Source organism: Vipera ursinii, assembly GCF_947247035.1.
Source record: "Vipera ursinii genome assembly, chromosome: 1".
Taxonomy (NCBI): Eukaryota; Metazoa; Chordata; class Lepidosauria; order Squamata; family Viperidae; genus Vipera; species Vipera ursinii.
The window spans coordinates 10,727,588-10,755,233 of record NC_139512.1 but is presented as its reverse complement, the minus strand read 5'-3'; the positions used below and the strand labels follow the sequence as shown (position 1 = coordinate 10,755,233).

The following is a 27,646-nucleotide window of genomic DNA, read 5'->3' as shown; positions in this document are numbered from 1 at the left end:
TTTATTTATTTATTTATTTATATAAATAAATTTATATACCGCCCTATTTATATACCGCCCTATTCCCAAAGGACTCAGGGCAGTTTACAAGGCAAAATTTAAAAACAATCCAATATAAAATTAAAATTAAATTAAATTAAGTCTAGCCGCAAAAATTAAATCACAATTTAAAAACATTAAACCCCTCAGTCCAGACCAGATAGCTCGAAGAGCCAGGTTTTTAGACAAGCATGCCTTTCGTCTGGGAGGGGTGGTGGTGGTGGTTGCAATTGACCGCGTTCCCACAACCTCCCAACAAGCAAACCCAGCATGAGCCAAACTCGCAGCGAGCAAACCCAGCATGAGCCAAACTCGGCGCAAACTCCACTTTTTGGCCTTGCCTAGGGGTGGTGGGAAGCCACCAACCCGGGTTTAGTAGGCTATCCTGCTCTGCAGAAAGCCAAACGACAAGGGACAATTTGCTGATTTGGAAGTTCCGAAGTTTAAGCCGATTAAAAAACAGCACAAGCGCTCCTGGACCGTTCGTTCAGTGACGGTTCAAAGTTACAACGCTGCTGAAAAAAAGGGACTTCGGGCCGTTTTTTTCCACACTCAACGACCGCTGCAGCATCCCCGTGGTCACACGATCAAAATTCAAGACGTTTGGCAACCGACTCGTATTTATGACGGCTGCAGTGGCCCAAGGTCACGTGATTCCCCTTTTGCGACCGTCTGATGAGCAAAGTCAATGGGGAAGCCAGCAAAATCTTGGATTCAGTTGTGACTGTAAGTGAGGGACTATCATGTACATTTCTAAGGCCAGCCAGATGCTAAAAATGGAGGACTTGACACAGATATTCAAGGCTCGGGAGACTTAAGAAACTTATCTGGCCACAATTCTGGTTTAAATAAATCGGGGGTTCAGATTTGACCTGCAGTTTCTCAAGCTATCCAGGTGGTGGGTTAAGAGAGAGAGAGAGCATTTTATTTATTTATTACAAATATTTATATGCAACCCAGGGATGCGGTGGCTCAGTGGGTTAGGACGCTGAGCTTGTCGATCAGAAGGTCGGCAGTTTGGCGGGTCAAATCCCGAGTGCCGCGTAGCAGAGTGAGCGCCCATTACTCGTCCCAGCTTCTGCCAACCTAGCAGTTCGAAAGCACGTAAAAACGCAAGTAGAAAAATAGGGACCACTCCGGTGGGAAGGTAACAGCGTTCCGTGCGCCTTTGGTGTCTAGTCATGCCGGCCACATGACCACGGAGACGTCCTCGGACAAGCGCTGGCTCTTCGGCTTTGAAACGGAGATGAGCACCGGCCCCTAGAGTTGGAAATGACTAGCACGCATGTGCGGGGGAACCTTTACCTTTACTTATATGCAACCCCCCCAAATCTTATAAATACTTGTGTGCATATCTGTATGTTTACAGGTAGTCCTCGACTTAGCAACCGCAATGTTTCTGCTGCTAATTGAGACACTTGTTAATTGGGTTTTGCCCCATTTTACGACCTTCCTTGACACAGTTGTTAATTATTGTGCTTGTTAAGTTAGTAACACGGTTATTAAGTGAATCTGGCTTCCCCATCGACTTTGCTTGTCAGAAGGTCGTAAAAGGGGATCACCTGACCCCAGGACACAGCGAAGGTCATAAATGTGAGTTGCCAAGCCTCTGAATTTTGATCATGTGACCGTGGGGGAGGCTGTCATCGTGGTAAGTGTGAAAAATGGTCCCTTTTTTCAGTGTCATGGTAACTTTGAACCATCCCTAAACAAGCTGTTGTAATTGAGGACTACCTATATAAGATATGCATTGCATATAAAATATATGTGTATTTTTCTTGTGGTGCAGTGTTTCTCAATCTTATCAACTTTTACGAGAGGTGGACTTCATCACCCAGAATTCCCCCTGCCAGCATGCTGAGGAAATACTGGAAAATAGGTCGAATGTGCTACACATAAATGCTCCTTTTGCTATGATAGCAGTGACATGATAGCAGTGTTCCAATATCTCAGGGGCTGCCCCAAAGAAGAGGGAGTCAAGCTATTCTCCAAAGCGCCTGAAAGCAGGACAAGAAGCAACGGATGGAAACTAGTCAAGGAGAGAAGCAACCTAGAACTAAGGAGAAACTTCCTGACAGTTAGAACAACTAACCAGTGGAACAACCTGCCTCCAGAGGTGGTGAATGCTCCAACACTGGAGGTTTTTAAGAAGAGACTGGAGAGCCATTTGCCTGAAATGGTATAAGGTTTCCTGCCTGAGCAGGGGGTTGGACTAGATGACCTCCAAGGTCCCTTTCAACTTTTTATTATTATTATTATTATTATTATTATTACTATTATTATTATTATTATTATTATTATTATTATTATTATTATTATTATTATTATTATTATTAATTATTATTATTATCCAAGTACGGTAAATTTATCCTAGTGGGAAAACGTGCTCCACTGACCAACAGCAGAAAAAGTACATTTTCTACAGGCCAAAACTACACTACCCACAATTCTGCTGGGGAAGCTCCCGCCGAGCCCCTCCCTTCCCCGGCCTCTTAAGCCTCCAGCCTCTTGGTCGCTTTCTCTTGATTAGCCAGCCCTGCTCTTGACGTCATAGACCCGTGTGGGATCCGACGCGAGTGATTGGCCAGTTGCCTACCTTGGTTCAGCCAATCCGCAGCGGCTCGTAGTAACCTAAGCTTGGAAAAGCAATTTAAGGTGGACCGAGTGCTCGTGATTGGCATTGTGCTCGTGTTAAATATGTATTTGGGTTTTTTTTTAAAAAAAAAGAAATTTAATGCAAGGAAGCCGGGAGCTTTTCTTGAGGTTTAAGACAAGGAGTGATTCTTTAATTTTAATTTCTTTGTCCCCAAGGTGTTGGGAGCCAAGTGCCATCCTTGATGGAGGAGCTTACAAAGATGATCAAAGTCAGGTTGTGTCTAACCATGGTTTATTAAAATAGACCATAGTTTCTGGAGTGGCACAAGCCCGTCATCTGTTAAATTGGTGCAATCACGATAGCAGGCTAAGGTATCAATCTGCAAACCCCCAATTTGCACGTACAATAGTCCTTGACTTGCAACCATCTGTTTAGTGACCATTCAGAGTTACAGCAGCACTGGGGGGAAAAATGACTCAAGACTGGCCCCCATGGTCATGTAATTACAATTCAGGCACTTTGCAACTACCAGATATTTATACCTCTTGCAGCATCTCAAGAGTCACTTGAACATTTCAATCTTCCCACCAGCTTCTAAGCAGCAAAGTCAATGGGGAAGCTGGATTTGCTAAATGAATGCAGTGATTCACTTAACAACTGTGGCAAAAAAAGCTCTTAATATTGGGTGCAACTCCATTAAAAACCACCTTGCTCAGCAATGGATGGAAACTAATCAAGAGAGAATCAACCTAGAACTGGAGGTTTTTAAGAAGAGACTAGACTTCTTTGTTTTTTTGTATATTGTAAATGTTTTTTTTTGTCTTTGTTGGTGTATGGTGTGTTTTTAACACGAAATGTAAATGATTCATTTATATAAAAAAGAGACTAGACCATGGGTCTTCAAACTTGGCCCTTTTATGACTCGTGGACTTCAACTCCCAGAATTCCTCAGCCAAGTCATAAAAGGGCCACGTTTGAAGACCCCTGGTCTGTACAAACACTGCAGGTAGCCCGACTTACAATCACAGGTGACACCAGAACGTCCGTTACTAAACAATATGGTGCTTGAGTTGGGCAGGAGTTTACAATCTTTCTTTAACTGCAGTTGTTAAGTGAATCACTCCTGTTCATATATTATTATTAAGTTGGAAGGGACCTTGGAGGTCATCTAGTCCAACCCCCTGCTCAGGCAGGAAACCCTATACCATTTCAGACAAATGACTGTCCAGTCTCTTCTTAAAAACTTCCAGTGTTGGAGCATTCACAGTTTCTGGAGGCAGGTTGTTCCACTGATTAATTGTTCTCACTGTCAGGAAATTTCTCCATAGTTCCAGGTTGCTTCTCTCTTTAGTTAGTTTCCATCCCTTGCTTCTTGTCCTGCCTTCAGGTACTTTGGAGAATAGCTTGACTCCCTCTTCTTTGGGGCAGCCCCTGAGATACTGAAACATTGCTATCATGCCCCCCTTCATCCTTCTCTTCATTAAACTAGACATTCCCAATTCCAGCAACCATTCCTTGTATGTTTTAGCCTCCAGTCCCCTGATCATCTTTGTTGCTCTTCTCTGTACTCTTTCTAGAGTCTCGACATCTTTTTTACATTGTGGGGACCAAAACTGGATGCAGTATTCCAGGTGTGGCCTTACCAAAGCATTGTCAAGTGGTATTAACACTTCACGTGATCTTGATTCTATCCCTCTCTTAATGCAGCCTAGCGCTGTGTTGGCTATTTTGGCAGCTGCAGGCTCATATTTAAGTGATTGTCCACTGCTTCCTCCATTGACTTTCCTTCTGAGAAACTCCCTGGAAAGGTTGCAAATGACAGTTTGAAGATCCCTGGTACAGACCCTGAAAGCATCTTAGTTTGGGGCCCACAAAAGAGTCTTGAGAAGTAGGGGTCATTGCTCCTTTCTCACTCAATTTACCTTCCTTGAAGAATGCAAGACACCTGTGCAGCACCTGCATGAGGCAAACTTGAAATAAGGGCACAGAGGGGGTTTAACAATTGCACTTTGAAGAGGTGAGCCAGTTTGCAAAGAAGAAGAATTCTCCTTCAAATTGAACTTGAGTTCTCATGACCTCAGGGTCAAGTTCTTGTGGTTTTCCTTTTTAGCAACATAAGAGGTGTGAGTTGACCCTATTTTCTTCTAGGTTTTTGAGTTTCCAATCTACAAGTAATCCTTGACTTAACATCCATTCATTTAGCCACCATTCAGAGTTAGGGCAGCACTGGAAAAAGTGACTGATCACCAGTTCTAACCCCTACACCTTTGTTGCATCCCTCGAGTACCATGATCACAATTTGTGCACTGGGCAACTGGCATATATTTATATGACAGTGGCAGCATCTTGGGGCCCTGTGTTTGATGTTTGTGACCTTCCCAGCTGGCTTCTGACAAAGTCAATGGGGTAATTGGGATTTGTTTAATGACTACATGATTCACTTAACAATTATGGTAAAAAGATCATAAATGGCATGATTGACTTAACACAGGGGTAGGCAAACTTGGCTCTTTTATGACTCGTGGACTTCAACTCCCAGAATTCCTGAGCCAGCCATGCTGAGGGGAAAGGGTGAGGTTTCCAAGCTGAGCCAGGCTGGCTCAGGAATTCTGGGAGTTGAAGTCCACGAGTCATAAAAGAGCCAAGGTTGCCTACCTCCTGATCAGCCTTGCTTATGATGGAAAATTTGCACCCAATTGTGGTCCTAAGCCAATGGCTAGCTGTAGTGTGAGATTGCCTTGTGGCCAAACCAGGTCTAATTTGGGTTAGTTTTTAGCTTAGCTTGGCACCCCCCAGTTAAGCTCAGCCCCAGGCAACAAGGTTTGGGGGCAGCAGTCCAATCTGCACCCCACCTCCCCAATCTAGCCTACATCTCTGAGCTTTTCTGGGTTGTTCTGTCCAAGGACTAACAAAGTTTGACCTGCTTAGTTTAGCAAGATCAACAAACAAGCAGTTTTACCTACAGGGATCGAAAAGTCACTTTTGAATTCAGCACTGTAAGAGGCGAATTGTGTTCCTCCAGGATAAGCAAAAATCCAAATTTTGGGGTAGCACTTTTTAACTTAAAATGTGTGTTTATCAAATTTAGGCCCTGCCCATCTCATATTTTTTTCAACTCACGGATTTTATTAAACATGATAAACTGCATCTCACAAAAGGTTATGCCTTTTAATAAAATTTGCAAGTTGGAGAAAAGCACTGCTACGCTCCTTTTAAATTGACCTTTTGCCAGATTTTAATCCCACTTCCCTGGTTTTCAGTTTTTTAAAAAATTTCTCTAGCATAGCTACTTTAGATGGTGCTTGACTTATTCCCACAATTAGGTTTGAATTTTGAATGCGAAGTGATGAGGTCATTAAGCTTGCCATCGAGTAAGGCGGCCTGATTTTACAAACCTTTATAATCTCAGTCAGAAATCAATGCAGTCAGTGGTTCTCAAATTTTCCTTCATCACAGACCCCCTTTAAACACTTTTTGTGGCCACGGACCACCAAGACTTAATTCAAGATTTAAATCAAAATCAAGTCTGTGGACCCTCTATGGACAACATCACACACCCCCAGGGATCCAAGGGTCACAAGTTGCTGTCATTAAGTGGATCCAGCTGCCTCCCCCCCTGATTTTGCCCATCAGAAGTCAGTTGGGAAGGTCACAAATACTTTATATATTTTTATTTGGCCAAGTTATTTGATTAGACACACAATTGCAATTATGTGACCACAGGATGCTGTGACTGTTGTAAATACAAGCCAGTTGTTAAGTGCTCAAATCACAAGTGTGGATGGTGTGACGGTCATAACTTTGAGGATGGATTGTAAGTCACTTGACAGAATAGAGAATAACACAGTTAATCCCAGATCACAGAAGAACAGAATAGCAAAGTTGGAAGGGACCTTGGAGGTCATCTAGTCCAACCCCCTGCTCAAGCAAGAAATCCTATACCATTTCGGACAAATGGCCGTCTAGTCTCTTCCTAAAAACCTCCAGTGTTGGATCACCTACAACTTCTGGAGGCAGGTTGTTCCACTGATTAATTGTTCTCACTGTCAGGAAGTTTCTCCTTAGTTCCAGGTTGCTTCTCTCCTTGATGAGTTTCCATCCGTTGCTTCTTGTCCTGCCTTCAGGGGCTTTGGAGAATAGCTGGACCCCCTCTTCTTTGGGGCAGCCCCTCTGATATTTTAACATTCTTCTCAGCACCGTCATAAATCACCCTTAAACAGATGGCCATAAATTGAGTACTTCCTGTATCTTTCCCAGCAGTGTGCTTTGCAAATAGCTATTCCACTTTCTGTGGATTCCATCTTGCTCCTCGTCCCCCACCTTCCAATTTGTGGGGGCAGTGAGAAAGGAATAGCCCCATTGGCTTTTGCTCCTCCCAATGCACCCTCTTTCTCCCATAGAAGAAAAACAGCCTTCCACACTCACTCGACCGCAACCAAGCGTGGTGTGTGGTGCAATTGAAATCACTGGAGTGGCTGTGGAATTCTGGGAGTTGAAGTCCACTCCTCTTAAAGTCCCTCGGGTTGAGAAACAGTGCCTTATGGGGGATTTATTTGAACAATTGAGCATTAATCTGTTGATTAAATTCACAAAGTTCCTGGACAGTTGGCAAAACTGTGTTGAGGGGTGAATGTGCAATAAAGAAATACCGAACATGGATTAAAGATGACTGGCCTCAGTTTGGGGGGGGGGGAAACCAGCTTTAAAGTCAGAAGGACCACAGATGGCACTGAATTCTAGTCCCCTCCTCCCAATTACTGTATGGGAATCGGATTTGAATTTTCCTGAAAAAAATCAGAACCGGAACACTGGCCCCGGATCTATGATTTGACAAACCTACATTTGAAAAGAAGCTTGTAAGGCAAAACGGAGAGGATGGCGCTGTTATCTTGCCGTTCAAAATGGTATATTGTGTAGTATAACCCTGATTTTACTTTAAAATGCTTCTTCCCCTCGGGGTGCATTAAAATTATCACTGAAATGCAATTCACTAAAAAGAATGCGGCAGCGATTTAAAGTCACATAATACAGAGAAAATGGCAGAAAACAGAGGCCTGAAAATCAGTGCAGCTGATGGGGATTAATCCTCAATAGTCACAGTAGTGGCATTCTTAGCACATGCTTAACCTGGTTACTAAATTAAGCCAGCTTGGTCCAGAGCCAGTTTTGGTCTAGCTTTGAAGGCACCAGGCTAAAAATCAGGAGACTCTGAGTTCTAGTCCTGCCTTAGGCATGCAAACCAACAAGGTGACTTTGGGCCAATCACCAGGAGACTATGAGTATTAGTCCCACTTTAGGCATGAAAGACAGCTGGGTTACTTTGGGGCAATCATCAGGAGACGGCGAGTTCTAGTCTTGCCTTAGGCATGTTTTATGTGAAAGCCCCAATGAAGGAGCTTCAGGTGTCCACAAGGTGTGGTTTTTTGACCACTTGCAGTAGATATCCCTGCAGAAACTTACTCGTTTCTGAACTGCTATGGACAGGATTGCACCGTTAGTGACACAAGCTGATTTTATTTATTACACTTTTCTAAATTTCCCATGCTCCCTCCAAGTGATGTTTTTCAACCTCGGCAACTTTAAGAAGTATGGACTTCAATTCCCCAAATTCTGGGAGTTGAAGTCCACAAATCTTAAAGTTGCCATAGTTGAAAAACACTCAACACTTGTTTTCCTGGAGCTTCCAGAACTGGGGCTGAGAATTTCCCCCAAATTTCTTTATTTCTTTATTTCTTTTAATTCCATTTATATCCCGCCCTTCTCCGAAGACTCAGGGCGGCTTACAAGCTTAGCAGTAGCCTTCATTCTATGTATATGCCTGCTTATTAGGGCTTTCACACACACCCCCAAGCGGCATTATTCTTCTTTTCCTCACAGCTATTCCTTGACTTAAAAATCATTCAATTAGGGACTGTGCAAAATTACAACAGCATTGGGGAAAAAAACCTGACTTATGACCAGTCCTCGCACTTACAACCCCGTAATCACGTGATCAAAATTTGGTTGCTTGACACAACCGGCATGCCTTGACAACAGGTGTGGTCCTGCAGCCAGGTGATTCCCCATTTGTGACCTTCCCCCCTCAGCTTCCCACAAGCAAAGTCAATGAGGAAAGTGGATTTGCTTAACAACCACCTGAGAGCAACTACCACCTGAGAGCAGTGGGCTAATGCCTCCTTAAGTAACACCAGCTGCCTGCAACCAGGCTCAAGGTTGACTCAGCCTTCCATCCTCCCGTAAAATGAGGACCTAGATTGTTGGGGGCAATTAAGCTGACTTTGTAATAATGCCGCTTGGGGTGTGTGTGAAAGCCCTAATAAGCAGGCATATACATAGAATGAAGGCTACTGCTAAGCTTGTAAGCCGCCCTGAGTCTTTGGAGAAGGGCGGGATATAAATGGAATTAAAATAAAAAATAAATAAAACTACAGCAGATGTTTTAATAACAGCGGCCAAAAAAAGGTCATAAAATAAGGTACAACTTCTTTAACAACTGCCTGGCTTGGCAATGGAACTCTGGTCCCAATTGTGGCCGTTAAGTCTAGGACCACCTGTATCTCCACAGTGGTGGGATTAAAATACCTGAACAACCGGTTCTCTTATTGGATGCAGGCCTGGGCCTCCGAGGTCTAGAACGAACCTCTGGAAGTGGCATCCATGCACTTCCAGCAGGCTGTTCTAGGCCTGGGAGGCCTCCTCCAGGCCCCTGAGGCCTAGAACGAACTTCCCGAAGCAGTGTTCATTCAGCTGGTTCTCCCAACTCAGCAAAATGTAGCTACCGGTTCTCCTGAACCAGGGTGAACCAGCTGAATCCCACCACTGGTTTCACAACTTAAATTTCCAGTGGCAAACTGGCAGGAAGCCAAGCCACGGTTTGGAGTGTCAGTTGCCACATTACAGCAGTCAGAAGTTCAGTTGTGGGTAGGGGTAGGAGGCAGAATGCATTGGGAATCTTGGACTACAGGCAGCCCTCCACTTACGGCCACCGTTGAGCCCAACATTTCTGTTGTTAAGCAAGGCAGAACGTTGCCCCGTGTTTAGGACCTGTCTTGCCCCTGTTAAGTTAGCAACAACGTTGTTAAGTGGATCTGCCTTCCCTCATGGACTTTGCTGGTCAGAAGGTGATCATGTGACCCCCAGTGACACTGCTGCCGTCATAAAAACGAGTCAGTTGCCAAGCGTCTGAAGTTTTGATCCTGTGATCACGGGGATGCCACCACGGTTGTAAATGTGGAAAATAATGGTCCTAAAGTCACTTTTTTTTCTGGTGCCGATGTAACTTCAGACAGTCACTAAATGAAAGGTTGTTAAGTCGAGGACCTGCTTCTTTGCAAAGCCCCAAAGTAGGGTCCAAAAATTCAAAGGCCACCCCAAAGCCTTTGATTTTAGGATAATTCAAAACGCCGGGTCAGGATTCAAATCGGAGTCTCCCCAGCCTTAGTTGCTCAGCCCTCCACCAAAAGCCTCCAGAAGCTGTGGGGACTCCATCACTGGAGGTTTTTAAGAAGAGACTAGATAGCCACTTGTCTGAAATGGGATAGGGCAGGGGTCTTCAAACTTGGCCCTTTCCTGACTTGTGGACTTCAACTCCCAGAATTCCTCAGCCAGCATGCCTGGCTGAGGAATTCTGGGAGTTGAAGTCCACAAGTCATGAAAGGGCCAGGTTAGGTTTGAAGACCCCTGGTATAGGGTCTCCTGCTTCAGCAGGGGGCTGGTCTAGATGACCTCCGAGGTCCCTTCCAACTTTGCTATTCTCTCCTTCTGTTATCCCTTCCAGCTCTATCCTGGTTCAGATTCATTGATGATGGCCCCTTCCCAGAGATGCTCGCTTGGCGGGGTGTGTGTGTGTGGTGGTGGTGGTGGTGGTAGTAGGGACGTGTCCCCTGCCGGCCCAGCTCTAACCACTACTCCACTCAGCCCTGCCTGGCCGAAAGCCCTACCCGGAATTGCCTTTCCGGCTGTTCTCTTTTTGCGTGCTTCATCGCTCGTGGTTTTGAAGTAGAAGACTGGACAGCCGCTTTTTCTGAAAATGATTTTATTTATGTATTTATTTTAATTCCATTTATATCCCGCCCTTCTCCGAAGACTCAGGGCGGCTCACAAGCTTAGCAGTAGGGACGCCTGCTGGAGCAGGGGGCTGGACTAGAAGACCTCGAAGGTCCCTTCCAGCCCTATTCGGGTGGGGAATCGATGGACTCCGGAGGAGCCCTTCCGATTGATCGCTTCTGCAAGGGGAGGGAGGGAGGGGGCCGGCGGCCGGGATCCACCTTAAACCTTCGGTGTGCGAGATTTTACCCACCCCCCACCCCCCCGCCCCACAACCGCCCCCGTCGGGTTGCCAGTCGGCAGCGCTTCCTTGCACCGGACCGCGGTTGCAACCCGTCCGGATTTGGCACCGACCTCCTGGGCTTGCACACACACACCCCCGTCCCCCCCCTCCGCTTCCTTGCACACTGTAAACAAATTCGCCCCTTCCTTTAAAGGGATCGCAAATCTCACACACACACACACACACACACACACACACACACCCCTTTTCCTTCCTTGCTAAGTGCTCTTTAAGATATGGGCGGGGGGGGAGAGAGAGAGAGAGACGACCCCCCCCCCGCCTTTTCTGCTGGTATTTAACCCGCTTCTTCTTTGACCCGAGCGTGCAAATTCTTCTCTTTTCCCGTCTCGGGTAGATTTTTTTTTCCCCCCTCCTATTAAAAAAAAAGAGACCCCCCCCTCCTCTTTTTTTTCTTTTTCTTTCTTTCTTTCTTTCTCCGTCTTTTTGCTTTTATTTTTAAATAAATAAGGGGGGGGGCGACCTCGCTGGAATCTGAAACGGAGAAGGAAAGCTTCCCTCCCCCGATTTCTTTGAGGAGGGGGCCGTGTCCCCCCCCCTCCCCTTCCAGGATGTATTCTCAAGGGCGGCAGGCCGTAAGTACCATCTTTCTGGTTTGAAGCGGGATCTTGGGGAGCTGGACTTTGGGGGTCCCTGGTTGGGAAAAGGGGTGCAGTTACGTCAGATGAAGTTTAGACTTGGGGATGGGGGTGTGGGTGGGGGTGTGGGGGTGTGTGGGGGGTTTGAAGTGTTGGCAGTGCTTTTTTTTGTAAAAGAAAAAGGTGCCGGAACTCACACGTGTCATACAACCCACCTTGCCTACCCTACAAGGTTCCATCCAAAAGAAAAAAAGCCCTGAGTGTTGGGTTGGCCCCCAGGTGTCTGCTTGATTACTCCCAGCAGCTTGGTTTTTCAACAAAAGTGTTGAAAGGTAGTCCTCCGCTTACGACATTTCGTTTGACGGCCGCTCAAAGTTACAACGGCATGGGGAAAAAAGTTGACTTACGACTGTTTTTCAGGCTTACGAACGTTGCAGTATCCCCGGGGTCATGGGATCAAAATTCAGACGCTTATTTATTTATTTTATTTATTTTTTATTTTAATTCCATTTATATCCCGCCCTTCTCCGAAGACTCAGGGCGGCTTACAAGCTTAGCAGTAGCCTTCATTCTATGTATATGCCTGCTTAACTGACTCGGGTGTATGACGGTTGCAGCGTCCCAAGGTCATGGGATCCCAGATTCACTTCACAACCGGGTTACTAACAACTTCAGCGACTCACTTAACAACTGCAGTAAAAGGTCATAAAATGGGGCAAACCTCATTTAACAAATGTGTCACTTAGCCACAGAAATTTTGGGCTCGGTGGTGGCAGGTTGAGTACTGCCAGTATTTGATGATGATGATGATGATGATGATGCTAGTATTTGATGATAATGATGATGATAATAATAAAGTTGGAAGGGATCTTGGAGGTCATATAGTCCAACCCCCTGCTCAGGCAGGAAACCCTATACCATTTCAGACAAATGGCCGTCCAGTCTCTACTTAAAAACTTCCAGTGTTGGAGCATTCACCGCTTCTGGAGGCAGGTGGTTCCGCTGATTAAAATGAGTAAAAAAATGAATTTATCTGCTGGGAACGGATTTCCACATAAGGGTGGAAAAAACGTGGGACTTTTGCATCTGGCAAAAATCGGAGCCAGGATTTGTCTCGCCTCTTCTTAAAGTTCAGCCCTTCCTGCTCAGCTGAATAATTAATCCTTTATGATTAATTGCAACTCCTTCTGGTTACGGTTTATTTGTGTAGCCTTTTTGAACCCAAAAGGTCCTTGCCCCAATGGGGAGAGGCTGCCATTTGTCAAAACCCCAGTGTTTTTTAAAAGAAAAAGAGGAGGGGATTTTGAAGGATGGAAAAACTCCATCGTAGTTGACCAGAGACGCCATTTCTGTTTTTTGTGGGTACTGGGTTCAGATGTGTCTGCAGGGGGGGGGGACAAGCCCTGACCTTGGGCTGGATGGAAGGTGGTCCTTCCACATATTCACCCAACATGTCAACCCAGGTCAGGGGAGGACCTAACAGATGCACTGAGAGACCCCAGTTCAGAATAAAATGAGGAACAATAGTTAACTAGGTTAATCGTGGTTTGCATTTGTTGCATGTTTGTTTGGGGAGGGGAAAACAGGAAGTTTGAGAAGGTTGTGTCAAGTTGGCCTGCTTTGGTGTATGGGTCCTTGTGAACCCTAAAACCGAAGTGCTGCCTGAGCAGGGGGTTGGACTAGATGACCTTCAAGGTCCCTTCCAACTACTACTACTACTACTACTACTACTACTACTTCTTCTTCTTGTTCTTCTTCTTGTTCTTGTTCTTCTTCTTCTTCTTCTTATTCTTCTTCTTCTTATTCTTATTCTTCTTATTCTTCTTCTTATTCTTCTTCTTATTCTTCTTCTTATTCTTCTTCTTATTCTTCTTATTCTTATTCTTATTCTTATTCTTCTTATTCTTATTCTTATTCTTATTCTTATTCTTATTCTTATTCTTATTCTTATTCTTATTCTTATTCTTATTCTTATTCTTATTCTTATTCTTATTCTTATTCTTCTTCTTCTTCTTCTTCTTCTTCTTCTTATTATTATTATTATTATTATTATTATTATTATGTTATTTATTGTGCAAGTACACCTAAGGGAATGTCGTCTTCTTTAACCTACCTTAAAGAAGCAGGAGATGTCATTCACACAACACGTTCACCTCATTTACTTTTCTTATGCTTGTTGTGGCTGATCATTGAAACTTGAGAGGCAATTGGCTAGTGTGAATTCCCACAATAACAGTGTTTTCACCTTGCCTAGGGTGTTGTGTGAAGGCAGCCCTTAGCGCAGAGGTCCCCAACCTTTTGGGCACTGGGGACTGCTTCCGTGGAGAGAGATTTTTCCATGGACCGGGAGGGTGCATGGTTTTGTGTGCATTCTTGGCATCCCACTGATGGGGCTTTGCTTGTTTGTGCGGACCGGTTGCTGGCATGCATGGCATGGACCTGGGGTTGGGGACCCCTGCCCTAGGAGAGCTAGGCATGGACCCTCAGGTGGGAATAATTTGCAAACGGGATGCATCAGTCTTTACAGGTAACCCCTGACTACAAAGTCATTAGCTCCAGAATTCGAGAGGAAGAGAGAGAGAGAGATATAGTGGTGTTTGCACAGCTCCCTTACCGACAATTAATTTAACCACGGTGTTTTCAATTAGCTGGGATTTGCATGACTCTGAACCATAAGCTGCGTACTTGTGTTGGGTGCACACCGTGCAATGCCTCGTCGGAGGCTCAGCTGGCCAGGCGCTCAAGCAGTGTCACACCAGCCAGCCTCCGGGAAAGCAGAATGAGGGATCAAGGGCCCTTTGATTTAATTTTCATTTATTTCCCACCTTCGTGGTTTTTTATAAAGAATTCCAAACTGCAAACAGACCTAAATACGGGTAGTCCTCGACTTGCAACAGTTCATTTACTGACCGTTCAAAGTTACAACGGCACCGGAAAAAGAGATTTAGGACCGTTTCTCGCAATTATGACCTTTCCAGCATCCCTATAGGATCATGTGATCAAAATTTGGACGCTTGGCAAATGGTTCATATTTATGACGGTTGCTGTGTCCCGGGGTCATGTGATCCCCTTTTGTGACCTTCTGACAAGCAAAGTCAATGGGGGAAGCTGGATTCACATAACAACCGGGTTACTAACTTACCAACTGCAGTGATTCACTTAACAACTGAGGCAAGAAAGGTCATAAAATGGAGCGAAAGTCAATTAAATGTCTCACTTAACAGCATAAATTTTGGGCTTGATTGTGGTCATAAGTTGAGGACTGCTTCTATTCCTTTCTCGTTCTATTTTCCCCACAACAACATCCCTGTAAGGTGGTTGGGGTGAGAGAGAGAGGGACTGGCCCAAAGTTGCCAAGTCAGCTTTTGTGCCTAAGGCAGGACTAGAACTCCCGGTCTCCTGGTGATTGGCCCAAAGTCACCCAGCTGGCTTTTGTGCAAAAGCTGACTTGACAACTCTCTGTCTCTCTCTCACCCCAACCAAAGACAGAACTAGAATTCCCAATGTCCTGGTGATTGGCCCAAAGTCGCCCAGCTGGCTGTTGTGCCCAAGAGAAAACTAGAATTCCCAATCTCCTGGTGGTTGTCCTAAAGTCACCCAGCTGGCTTTTGTGCCTAAAACAGAATTAGAATTCCTAATCTCCTGGTAATTGGCCCAAAGTCACCCAGTTGGTTTTTGTGCCCAACACAGAACTAGAATTCCCAATCTCCTGGTGATTGGCGCAAAGTCTCCCAGCTGGCTTTTGTGCCCAAGACTTAACTAGAATTCCCAATCTCCCGGTGATTGGCCCAAAGTCTCCCAGCTGGCTTTTGTGCCCAAGACAGAACTAGAATTCCCAATCTCCCGGTGATTGGCCCAAAGTCTCCCAGCTGGCTTTTGTGCCCAAGACAGAACTAGAATTCCCAATCTCCTGGTGATTGGCCCAAAGGCGCCCAGCTGGCTTTTGTGCCCAAGACAGAACTAGAATTCCCAATCTCCTGGTGAATGGCCCAAAGTCACCCAGCTGGCTTCTGGTTTCTAGACCAGTTCCTTCACCTCTAGACCAGACTGTTTTTTGGGGTGAACTAGCCGGATACTTGCTGGCCAGATCCCTGAGGAATGCCTCCCGCTTGGATGGGAGCCACTCAGGGCAGGGACTCGAGTGGAGTCACAACAGGGAGTCTCCTTGATAAACAGTGTTTCGGCCCCATCTCTAAACTGGCTGTTTTCAGACAGCCTCACTGTATTTTTATGGGGAGCTTTGCTTTATTGGGCTGGAAAAAGTGTCAAAATGCAGCTTTTTGCCCAGTTCTAGATGGCAAGTCCCTACCATTAAAGTCCACCTCCACGTGGCTGGCTGGGGGATTCTGGGAGTTGAAGTCCACCAGTCTTAAAAGTTGCCAAGTTTGTAAAACACTTACTTTTTTTTAATGCATTGCACTGGGCGCGCCCTTTACCTCTACCTTTCCCAGGTGAAGTGTGATTTTAAAATCAGCCTGCAAAGTGGGGGTGGGGTAGGGAACCCTTTTAAAGATTTTTACCTGCCTTAATTTTAGGATACAGCCATTGCTGTCAGCCACAATCATTTTATAAGCAGCTGCGGTTCCTAAAGTCACAGTGGCTCCTTTCATTTCCTGCCTGTCATTGCCTCGTACCTACAGGCTCTTCCCAGCTCCAAAAAAAGGAGAAATGGGGAAAAAATCATCCCAGAAGATCCAGAAGGGGTGCTTGAGGCCATCAAGCTTCACCCCTTGTTTCATACAGGAAATCCAAACCAACAGGATGTTTTCCCCTAACATTCATAGTTTTTAATCGCTTGATCCGTTAACTCATGAGCACGTCCGCGCCAAAAATTTCTGCTGCTAAGTGAGACATTTGTAAAATGAGTTTTGCCCCCGTTTTGATGACATTTCTTGCTGCAATTGTTAAATGAATCGCTGCAGTTGTTCAGTTAGTACTGTATTTCCCTGAAAACAAGACGGGGACTTATATTAATTTTTGCTCGGAAAGACACGTTAGGGCTTATTTTCATGTGATGCCTTTATTTTTTTTCATGTACAACCATCCACATTTGTTCCAATAATGTCAATGATATTATTTAGTTATGTTTAAATGATAGATGAATATTATTATTTTATCATTCAATACGTCCGTTGTGTGCTGCAACGGTACTAAATACGTCCGTCTAGCTGACAATCTTAACTGGGGCTTATTTTGGGGGATAGGGCTCATATTACGAGAATCCTGAAAATAAATCACGCTGGGGCTTATTTTTTGGTTAGTTCTTATTTTTGGGGAAATACGGTAATACGCTGGCCAAGTGAAGCTGGCTTCCCCATTGATTTTGCTTGTCGGAAGGTCGCAAAAGGGGACCACATCACACACACTCACACACACACACACACACACACACACACACACACACCCCAGGACACTGCAACCGTCATAAGTATGACTCAGTTAAGTGCCTGAATTTCGATCATGTGACCATGGGGGAATGCTACAAAGGTCGTAAGTGTGAAAAACGGCCATAACTCCCTTTTTTTTTCATTGGCGTAACTTTAAACAGTCATCAAACAAATGGTTGTAAATCAAGGATTACCTATAATAAAGAAATCGCTAGTCAGGACTGATACCAAGGCTTGAAGTGCCTCCATTGCAGACTGCAAACTAATAACAATAACAATAACAATAACAATAATAATAATAATAAGAAGAAGAAGTTGGAAGGGACCTTGGAGGTCATCTAGTCCAACCCCCTGCTCAGGCAGGAAACCCTATAAAATCTTTATAAATACATACAAAAACCTGTCTTGTTTAGCCGCAGCAATTTTTGCTTCAATTGCAGTCATAAGTTGAGGACTACCTGTATTAGCACCCAAGTTCTTTTTTCTCATTGGTTAAATACCTCTGTCCTCTCTATCAAAGCTGAATATATTCATATGTTCATATCAAAAGAATTTTGATATGAATATCCCTGAATTTGTCTCGGTTTAGCTGGTCGTGTGTGGGAGATGTCTTTTATTCATTTGGGAACAGTTTTTTTTGTGGCTGCTTTAATTCTAGGCCATTTTTAAAAAGTCTCTTCCTCCTCTTTTCTCATTGGTTCATACGGACTTTGATGATTTGTGGTAGATCCATCTGAATCCAACTTTTAATAACCTATGTGCCTGCTAGGCCTATAACCGCACCGCACATCGAATAATGGGCTATTTTAATTGGGTTTTTATTTATTGAGAACGACAGTATTCACTTAAAACCTCCAGGAATTCAGCCATGGGCAATTACATAGAGTTTGCAGTTCACAGTCTGGGGGGATTCTGCCTTGAGATAGGGGAAGCCCTTTGCACCTTGGGAAGGCCACACCTGGAATCCAGTTTTGGTCACCACGATGTAAAAAAGATGTTGAGACTCTAGAAAGAGTACAGAGAAGAGCAACAAAGATGATCAGGGGAGTGGAGGCTAAAACATCTGAAGAACGATTGCTGGAATTGAGTGTGTTCAGTTTAATGAAGAGAAGGACGAGGGGGGACATGATAGCCGTGTTCCAGTATCTCAGGGGCTGCCCCAAAGAAGAGGGAGCCAAGCTGTTCTCCAAAGTACCCGAAGGCAGGACAAGAAGCAACGGATGGAAGCTAACCAAGGAGAGAAGCAACCTGGAACTAAGGAGAAACTTCCTGACAGTTAGAACAATTAACTAGTGGAACAACCTGCCTCCAGAAGTGGTGAATGCTCCAACACTGGAGGTTTTTAAGAAGAGACTGGACAGCCATTGGTCTGAAATGGTATAGGGTTTCCTGCCTGAGCAGTGGGTTGGACTAGATGACCTCCAAGGTCCCTTCTGTTATTCTATTCTATTCTATTCTATTCTGTTCTGTTCTGTTCTCTATTCTGTTCTCTCTTCTCTTCTCTCCTCTCCTCTTCTCTCCTCTTCCATTCCATTCTATTTTCTATTTTATTCTATTTGAAACTTTTCTATTCGAATCTATTTTCTATTCGAATCTATTTTCTATTCTATTCTATTCTATTCTATTCTATTCTATTCTATTCTATTCTATTCTATTCTATTCTATTCTATTCTATTCTATTCTATTCTATTCTATTCTATTCTATTCTATTTTCCATTCCATTCTATTTTTACCCGCTCAGTGGAACTGGTTTTCTGCAGCTGTTTCCAAAGTCTGTGAAATCAAGCGGTAAATTAGCAGTTGGGTCATGCACATTTTTCCTGTTAATGCAATGTGAAAATCTTAGTTCGGGAAAAGGAGAATATCAAATAGTCCTGCATTTACAACCACAGTTGGCACTGGAATTTCCGTTGCTAAGCACGCCAGTTGGTAAGTGAATTGCACCTAATTTTATGAACTTTTTTTGTCCTGGTTGTTAAGCAAAAGTCTGGAGTTCTTAAGTGAATCACGTGGTTGTTTAGTGAATCTGGCTTTCCCCATCTGCTTTGCTTGTCAGAAGCTGGCTGGGAAAGTCACGTGATCCCAGGATATTGCAAATATATGCCGGTGGCTGAGTGCCCAAATTTTGATTAGGTGACCATGGTGATGCTGTGACAGTCGTAAGTGTGAGGACTGGCTGTAAGTCACATTTTTTTTAGTGCTGTTGTAAATTTGAATGAATGGTTGCTAAGTTGAGAACTATCTGCAAATATAATTATTATATATGTTGGCCTGGGAAAAATCTGGTTTTGAAGGGCGCCAAATGATTTGCAACAATCAAAATCATGACAACTGATACTTTATTATTATTATTTTTCTCCCTTCCATAAGCTATTCTGTCTTTTTACCTTTCTGTTTTCAGTCCGGGCAGCCTTTTAAGTTCTCAGTATTGGAGATTTGTGACCGAATTAAGGAAGAATTCCAGTTCCTCCAAGCTCAGTATCACAGGTATGGAGAAGAAGAGGGGGAAAAAAAGATTAGGGTTCATAATTAGGGTAACGTAAGTGGAACCTCCACATCCAGTGGTAGTATACCCCAGAATACTGTGCATGGCCTTGAAAAATCCAGACATCTCTCTTGTTGCTTTTTTCTCTCCTCCCTGTTTGCTTTTCTTTCTCCCTGTCAACCACGTTGCAGCTTTCTTCATCCATCAGGTTAAGCTGTGGTTTGTTTAAGCCCTATTTGCAGAATAATGGCTGGACATACCGAACATACTGCACCAGAAAAACCTCATTGTGCTTAGTGCATTGTGTGTACTAAAAGCTGGCCATTTTTCTCCTCTCCTTTTCCGTTCCATTCCCCAGGAAAGGGACGCAGCCTGTAAATTGATTTATTTTTGATTCTGCTCATTTCTCTCCTCCCCCCCCTCAATCCATTACAGTTCCTGAGTGAGGAAGCCACTGAAAGTGGGAAGGGGTTTGGAAGTGGTGGTGGGGGGAGAGAGGGATGGTTTTGAAGAGAGTTCAGCAGAACAAAAAAAATGAAATAAACCATATTTGCTTTGTTGTTGCAGCCTGAAGCTGGAATGTGAGAAGTTAGCAAGCGAAAAAACAGAGATGCAAAGGCATTGCGTTATGGTAAAACATAGTAATAATACTAATGATAACCGTAATACTCTTTTTTTTTGTTGCTTTAGCCAGAAGCTCTGGATTTACAAAATACAGGTGGTCCTCGACTTACAACTGTTCATTTAGTGGCTCTTTGAAGTTGACAATAGGCACTCAGGACTGTTTTTTCACACATTGAACCCCAATTGAGCCCAACTTTTCTGTCACTAAGCGGGACAGCGGTGAAGTGGATTTTGCCCCATTTTACCCCCTTTTGTGCCACCGTTGTTAAGTGAATCACTGAAGCTGCTAGGTTGTTAAAGTGAATCTGGCTTCCCCGTTGGCTTGTCAGGCAGTCGCCAAAGTGGATCGCGTGAGCCTAGGATGCTGAGACCGTCATAAATATGAACCAGTTGCCAAGCGTACGAATTTTGATCATGTGACCACGGTCGTAAGTTTGAAAAATGGTCACCAGTCGCTTTTTCCAGCGTCCCTGTTACTTTGAACGGTCACTAAATGAACGGTTGTAAGTCGAGGACTGCCTGCACGTGGTCCTTAATTGTCGACCCCTGATTTGAGGGCATATAATCAATGTGGTCGAAATTGTTCTTTTTGAGGTTTTTTTTTTTAAAGAATAGGACTTTATCTGTTGGTGGCTGTTCGGGGTGTCTATGAGCTTCTTGCACGGTTTTTGCGTTTAACTATTGACTGTGTTGTAACCGGGGACCGAATGTCAGGAATTGGGACACGATGCTGAGAGAGGAAATGAAGGCCTATGCCAGGGGTAGGCAACCTCGGCTCTTTTATGACTCGTGGACTTCAACTCCCAGAATTCCTGAGCCAGCCATGCTGAGGGGAAAGGGAGAGGTTTCCAAGCTGAGCCATGCCGGCTCAGGAATTTTGGGAGTTGAAGTCCACGAGTCATAAAAGAGCCGAGGTTGCCTACCCCTGGTCTAGGCCTAGGCTGCTTTTTCACATGTGGACTTCAACTCCCAGAATTCCTGAGCCAGCCATGCTGAGGGGAAAGGGAGAGGTTTCCAAGCTGAGCCGTGCTGGCTCAGGAATTCTGGGAGTTGAAGTCCACGAGTCATAAAAGAGCCAAGGTTGCCTACCCCTGGTCTAGGCCTAGGCTGCTTTTTCACATGTGGACTTCAACTCCCAGAATTCCTGAGCCAGCCATGCTGAGGGGAAAGGGAGAGGTTTCCAAGCTGAGCCGTGCTGGCTCAGGAATTCTGGGAGTTGAAGTCCACGAGTCATAAAAGAGCCAAGGTGGCCTACCCCTGGGCCCTATCCTGATCAAATGATGGAATTGTGCAGCTCTGGGGAAAAACTGCTTGCCTAACTGGTGCTCCTCCATCTTTTTCAGTATTACGAGATGTCCTATGGTTTGAATATTGAAATGCATAAACAGGTATGAAGTGCTGGGAATCTCAAAAAGGAGAAAGCTGGGGAGGAGATTCAGAATTGGGTGGTGTGTAAAGATGGGTGTGACTTTGTTCATTTGAGTTAGGCCAAGGGACTAGGTTGCAGTTGGCCTTGTCGGGGGTATCCGGCTTGCAATTTAGAGGTCGCGTTCGTGCAGTGCCATCAAGCTCTCTGGTCCATTCGCACAACAAGCTAAGCTTTAGTGTTTGTGTGAAAGCAGCTAAGCTGTTTAAAATGTATGAAATAATGGGACTTTCTGAAGGGAATAACTGGTGGACTTTCCTTCTTCCATTTCCCATCCTCCTCCCTCCCTCCCTCCCTCTCCTTCCTTCCTTCCTTCCTTTCTTTCTTTCTTTCTTTCTTTCTTTCTTTCTTTCTTTCTTTCTTTCTTTCTTTCTTTTTCTTTCTTTCTCGCTCTCTCTCCCTCCCTCCCTCCCTCCCTCCCTGTTTTGCTTTCTCCCTCCCTCCCTCTCTCTCTCCCTCCTTCCTTCCTTTCCTTCTTTCCTTCCTCCCTTTCTTCCTCCCTCCATTTTGCTTGCCTCCTCCCTTCCTCTCCCTCCTCCCTTTTTTCCTTCCTCCCTTCTTTCCTTCCTTCCTCCTTCCCTCCTCCCTTTCTTACCTCCCTTCCTTCCTCTCTCCGTTTTGCTTCCTTCCTTCCTCCCTCCCTCCCTCCCTTCCTGATTTGCTTCCTTCCTTCCTCCCTCTCTCTCCTTCCTTCCTTCCTTCCTTCCTCCCTCTCTCCTTCCTTCCTTCTTTCCTTCCTTCCTTCCTCCCTCCCTCCCTCCCTCCTCCCTTTCTTATCTTCCTTCCTTCCTCTTTCCGTTTTGCTTGCTTCCTCCCTCCCTCCCTCCTTCCTCCCTCCCTCCCTCCTTCCTTCCTCCCTTTCTTCCTCCTTTCCTTCCTTCCTTCCTTCCTCCCTCTCTCCTCCCTTTCTTACCTTCCTTCCCCTAAGAGAAAGTTTGAGCAGAGCGAGGCTTCAAAGTTTCTTCTCTCTTTTTTCCTTTAGGCTGAGATTGTCAAGCGGCTGACGGCTATCTGTGCCCAGCTTATCCCCTTTCTCACACAAGAGGTAATAAATAAATAAAGACAAGAAAACAGCGAACGGTTGCAAGTTGAGGATTACCTCTAATCCATCTTTGCCGTTGGTGGCAACTAGACCCCTGTATGATTTTTATGAGTGGGTCTTGGCAGGTCTGGGGCAAGGCAGGTGTTCCGTGCTAGCCGTTTTCCAAGTGCACTGATGGTTTTCCTTGCCCCCCCCCCCCCAGCACCAACAGCAGCTCGTGCAAGCCTTGGACCGGGCCAAGCTGGTGACAATGGGGGAGCTGAACAACATCATTGGGGTGAGTGAGTGAGTGTGGCTGGGCCAAGCAACCTCCTTGACTTTCACTACTAACGGACCACAACTTTAAGAGGGGTGGACTTCAACTCCCAGAATTCTCTGAACTTGCCACAAAGTGCCAGGAAGAGAGAGGGAGGAAAGAAGGAAGGAAGGAAGGAAGGAAGGAAGGAAGGAAGGAAGGAAGGAAGGAAGGGAGGAAGGGAGGGAGGGAGGGAGAGAGGGAGAGAGGAAGGGAAGGGAAGGGAGGATGGAAGGAAGGATGGAAGGAAGGGAGAGAGGGAGGAAGGAAAGAGGAGGAAGGGAGAGGGAGGGAGGAAGGAAGGAAGGGAGAGAGGAAGGGGAGGAAGGAAAGGGAGGGAAGGAAAGAAGGAAGGAAGGAGGCAGAGAGGGAAGGAGGAAGGAAGGATGGAACGAAGACAGAGAGGAAGGGGAGGAAGGAAAGAGAAGGAAGGAAGAGAGGGAAGGAAGGAGGCAGGCAGGGAGGAAGGAAGGATGGAGGGAAGAGAGGAAGGGAAGGAAGGAAGGAAGGAAGAGAGGGAGGGAAGGAAGGAAGGAGGAAGGCAGGGAGGGAGGGAGAAAGAAGGCAGGGAGCAAGGGGAGGAAGGAAAGAAAAGGAAGAGGAAGGAAGGAAGGAAGGTGTCATGTTTCCGACAGACAGAGAGGAATAAAACAGAATTCCGAAGTAGAGTTGACGGAAGGAAAGAAGGAGAGGGGAGGGAAGAGAGGGAGGGGGAAGGAAGGGAAGAGGGAGAGGGAAGAGAGGGAGGAGGAAGGAAGGAAAAAAAGAGGGAAGGAAGGAAGGAGAGGGAAATTGAGGGGGGGAGGAGAGAGGAGGGGGAGGAAGAAGGGGAAAGAAGGAAAGAAAGAAGGATAAGGAAAGAAAAAAAAAGTTGATGCTGCGCAGGGAATTCTGGGAACTGAAGTCTACCCCTCTGAAAGTTGCTGAGGTTGAGAAACGGGAGGGGAACCTCTCTCCGCCCTTCCACCCTATTTAAAGGGGCCAGAAACTGTGATTGACGGGAGCGCAGGCTGCCTTCCAAGCAGCCTGGAAGCCAGACTCTTGCAGGGGGGCAGCCCACCTCCTCCTCCTCTTCCTCCGGAAGGATGCCTGCAGCCCGAGGCTTCGGATGGAACAGCCTTCGGGAGCTCAGAGGGGTTGGGGACTGTGAGCGGCTGCCCTGGAAGCAGAGGGCCGAACCCTGCCGGGATTCTCCTAGGCCTGGGCAGGGGTCTGCACCCTTGGCAACTTTAAGACTTGTGGACTTCAGCTCCCATAATTCCTCCCCTCCCTCTCTTCTTCTCTTCCTTCCTTCCTTCCTTCCTTCCTTCCTTCCTTCCTTCCTTCCTTCCTTCCTTCCTTCCTTCCTCCCCTTCCTCTCTCCCTTCCTTCCTCCCTGCCTGCCTTCTTCCTTCCTTCCCTCCCTTTCTTCCTCCTTCTCTTTCCTTCCTCCCCTTCCTCTCTCCCTTCGTCCCTCCCTGCCTTCTTCCTTCCTTCCCTCCCTCCCTCCCTTCCTTTCTTCCTCCCTCCCTCCTTCTCTTTCCTTCCTCCCCTTCCTCTCTCCCTTCCTTCCTGCCTGCCTTCCTTCCTCCCTTCCTCCTTCTCTTTCCTTCCTCCCCCTTCCTCTCTCCTTTCCTTCCTTCGCCTCCCTTCCTCCCTCCCTTCCTCCTTCCCTCCCTTCCTCCTTCTCTTTCCTTCCTCCCCTTCCTCTCTACTTTTGCTAAGCACATTGATCTGTGCTTAGATTGTAAGCCGCCCTGAGTCTTTGGAGAAGGGCAGGATATAAATGGGATTAAAATAAAAAATAAAAAAAATAAAAAATACTTTCCTTCCTTCCTTCCTCCCTTCCTCCCTCCCTCCCTCCCTCCCTCCCTGCCTTCTTCCCTCTCTCCCTTTCTTTTCTTCCTCCCTCCCTCCCTTCCTCCTTCTCTTTCCTTCCTCCCCTTCCTCTCTACTTTACTTCCTGCCTGCCTTCCTTCCTTCTTCCCTGCCTGCCTGCCTGCCTGTCTTCTTCCTTCCTTCCCTCTCTCCCTCTCTCCCTTTCTTTTCTTCCTCCCTCCCTCCCTTCCTCCTCTTTCCTTCCTCCCCTTCCTCTCTCCTTTCCTTCCTTCGCCTTCCTTCCTCCCTGCCTGCCTGCCTTCCTTCCTTCCCTCTCTCTCTCCCTCCCTTTCTCTTTTCTTCCTCCCTCCCTCCTTTCCTCCCCTTCCTCTCTCCCTCCCTCCCTCCCTCCCTCCCTCTGCTCCCTCCCTCCCTCTCTTCCTGGCACTTTGTGGCAGCATAGCTGGCTGAGGAATTCTGGGAGCTGAAGTCAAGGTTGCAGACCCCTGTCCTAGGGGTTTCTTTTTTCTTTCTTTTCTTTTTTCCAGCAGCAGCAGTTACAACATCTCTCCCATCCGGCCCCTCCGGTTCCCTTGACCCCCCACCTTTTGGGGTCTCAGGCTTCTAGCTTGGCTGCGGTCAGCACGGCCTCTGGGCTGCTGGCCCTCTCGGGGACGTTGGGGGCTCAGAGCATCCTTAGGACTAAGCAAGCCAGGCAGGACTCCGAAAACAATCCAGGTAAGAGGGGGAAACGGGGGGGGGGGAAATTGATGGGTGGCCTGAGGAGTCTCTCTCTCTCTCTCTCTGGTTGGCGTTGCAAGCTGTCCATCCGAAGGGGGCAGGTGCTTAAAAAGAGAGCAGCACTTTGATGGTGGGGATATTTGCATAGCCCCGCCCTAGGGGGGAGGTTTAATGTAACCCATCCACCTCATTTGCATGCCTCCTGCACTCCCTCCCCCCACCTCCCCATCTCTGCTTGTGGCAACATTCACACATGACTCTATGCTGGCTTAAGACTTGCTAGAGTCCCTGGAAGTTGGAGGATATCTCAGTGTAATAAATAATAATTATTGGAAACGGTGTAGTTTGGTCGGTAGGAACCTATCTGTCATTGGAATGCACGGTATAAATCAGGCTGCAGGTTTGTTCTCAACTTATGACCTCGATCGGGAACAGAATTTCCGTTGCTAAGCAAGGCGGTTGTTAAGTGACTGATTTTGTGACTTTTTTTTTTTGCCACGGCTGTTAACGAATCACTGCATTTGTTCAATGAATCAAGTAGTCATTAAGCGAATCCGGCTTCCTCCTTTGACTTTGCTTGTGGGAAGCTGGCTGGGAGGGTTGCAAATAGTGATGACGTGATCCTGGGATATCCTGTCTCTGTTTTTAATACTTAGGTCTGGAGGTCAAGGTGTGAATTCTGTGCTTTTAGTGGAATTGGAGCCTAATTGCCTTCCTTCCCCACCTCTGTGCTACCTTCTCTTCTCTTCTCTTCTCTTCTCTTCTCTTCTCTTCTCTTCTCTTCTCTTCTCTTCTCTTCTCTTCTCTTCTCTTCTTCTCTCCTCTCTTCTCCTCTTCTGTTCTTCCCTCCCTTCTCTTCCCTTCTTCTCTCCTCTCCTCTCTTCTCTTCTGTTCTTCCCTCTCTTCTCCTACCCTTCTGTTCTTCTCTCCTTTGTCCATTCCTTCTTTCCTTCCTCTTCTACCTCTCCTCCTTTCCTATCTCTCCCATCTCTCCTTCATTCCTTCCATTTCTTCCTTCCTCCCTCTCTTCCTCCCTCCCTGCCTTCCTCCCTCCCTTTGATCTATTCCTTCCTTCCTTCCCTCCCTCCCTCCCTCCACTCCTTCCTGTCCTTTCTTTCTTCCTTCTGTTCATCCATCTTCCTCTCTCCCTTCCCTTCCCCTTCCTTTCCCCTCTCCTTCTTCCCTCCCCTCCCCTCTTCCGTTCTCTCTGTTTTTCTTTCCTTCCTCTTCCGTTCCCTTCCCCTCCGCTCCCTCCTTTCCTTCTCCTCCCTGGCCCCTCCCTCCCTTCTTTTCTCTCCCTCCCCTTCCTTTCCCCTCTCCTTCCCCCTTCACTCCCTTCCTCTTCCCTTCTTTCTATTTTTCCTTCCTTCCTTCCCTCCCCTTCCCACTTCCTTCCTTCCTTCCTTCCATCCATCCGTCCATCCACCCACCCACTCCCTCCTTCCTTCTGTCCTTCTTTCCTTTCTTCCTTCTATTCACCCGTCTTCCTCCCTCCCTCCCTTCCTTCCACCCATCCATCCCTTCTTTCTGTCCTTCTTTCAATTCTTCCTCCCTCCCTCCCTCCCTCCCTCCCTCTTTATGTTAAGGTCAGAGACTTTGCACCCCTTACAGAGAGATGTCTGCCCGCTGCTTGTTGCCTAGTTTTTGCTTGCCGATTTGTACTTGTCTAGAAGGGTTAATGGGTTAGGACACTGAGCTTGTCAATCAGATAGTCGGCAGTTTGGCGGGTCGAATCCCGAGTGCCGCGTAGCAGAGTGAGCGCCTGTTACTCGTCCCAGCTTCTGCCAACCTAGCAGTTCGAAAGCACGTAAAAATACAAGTAGAAAAATAGGGACCACTCCGGTGGGAAGGTAACAGCGTTCCGTGCGCCTTTGGCGTCCAGTCATGCCGGCCACATGACCACGGAGACGTCCTCGGACAAGCGCTGGCTCTTCGGCTTTGAAACGGAGATGAGCACCGGGCCCTAGAGTTGGAAACGACTAGCACGCATGTGCGGGGGAACCTTTACCTTTACCTTTTTAGAAGGGTGAGCAAGAGACCTCTTGGGCAAAAGGCACAGGCGGGCGCGAGAGTGATCCTGTGTGTGTGTGTGTGTGTCTGTATGTGTCTGTGTCTGTGTCTGGAGCCAGCCCAGCTGGCCCTCCACAACCTGCCTTGCAGGCCTTGTGGAGAGAGTGTGTGTGTATGTGTGTATGTGTGTGTGTGTGTGTAAGAGACTGTATTTCCCCCCCCCCCACACACACACACACTCCGGTTGTGAATTGCCTGGCCTGCAGGCCCGATCAAAGC

At 46.4% G+C, this 27,646-nt stretch overlaps 1 protein-coding gene across 1 annotated transcript in view; it reads left to right on the top strand.

Annotated features, from left to right (window-relative positions):
- Positions 1-11,533: 11,533 nt before the first annotated feature.
- The window catches only part of LOC310632874 (transducin-like enhancer protein 2), a gene marked incomplete at its 5' end in the record, with an annotated part of 45,248 nt that continues 29,135 nt past the window's right edge, over positions 11,534-27,646 (top strand). Inside the window, 7 exon segments of the mRNA XM_083350332.1 lie at positions 11,534-11,557; positions 19,349-19,434; positions 20,000-20,063; positions 21,400-21,444; positions 22,465-22,527; positions 22,727-22,801; positions 25,165-25,354. Of these exon segments, the coding sequence (XP_083206458.1) occupies positions 11,534-11,557; positions 19,349-19,434; positions 20,000-20,063; positions 21,400-21,444; positions 22,465-22,527; positions 22,727-22,801; positions 25,165-25,354 (547 nt within the window).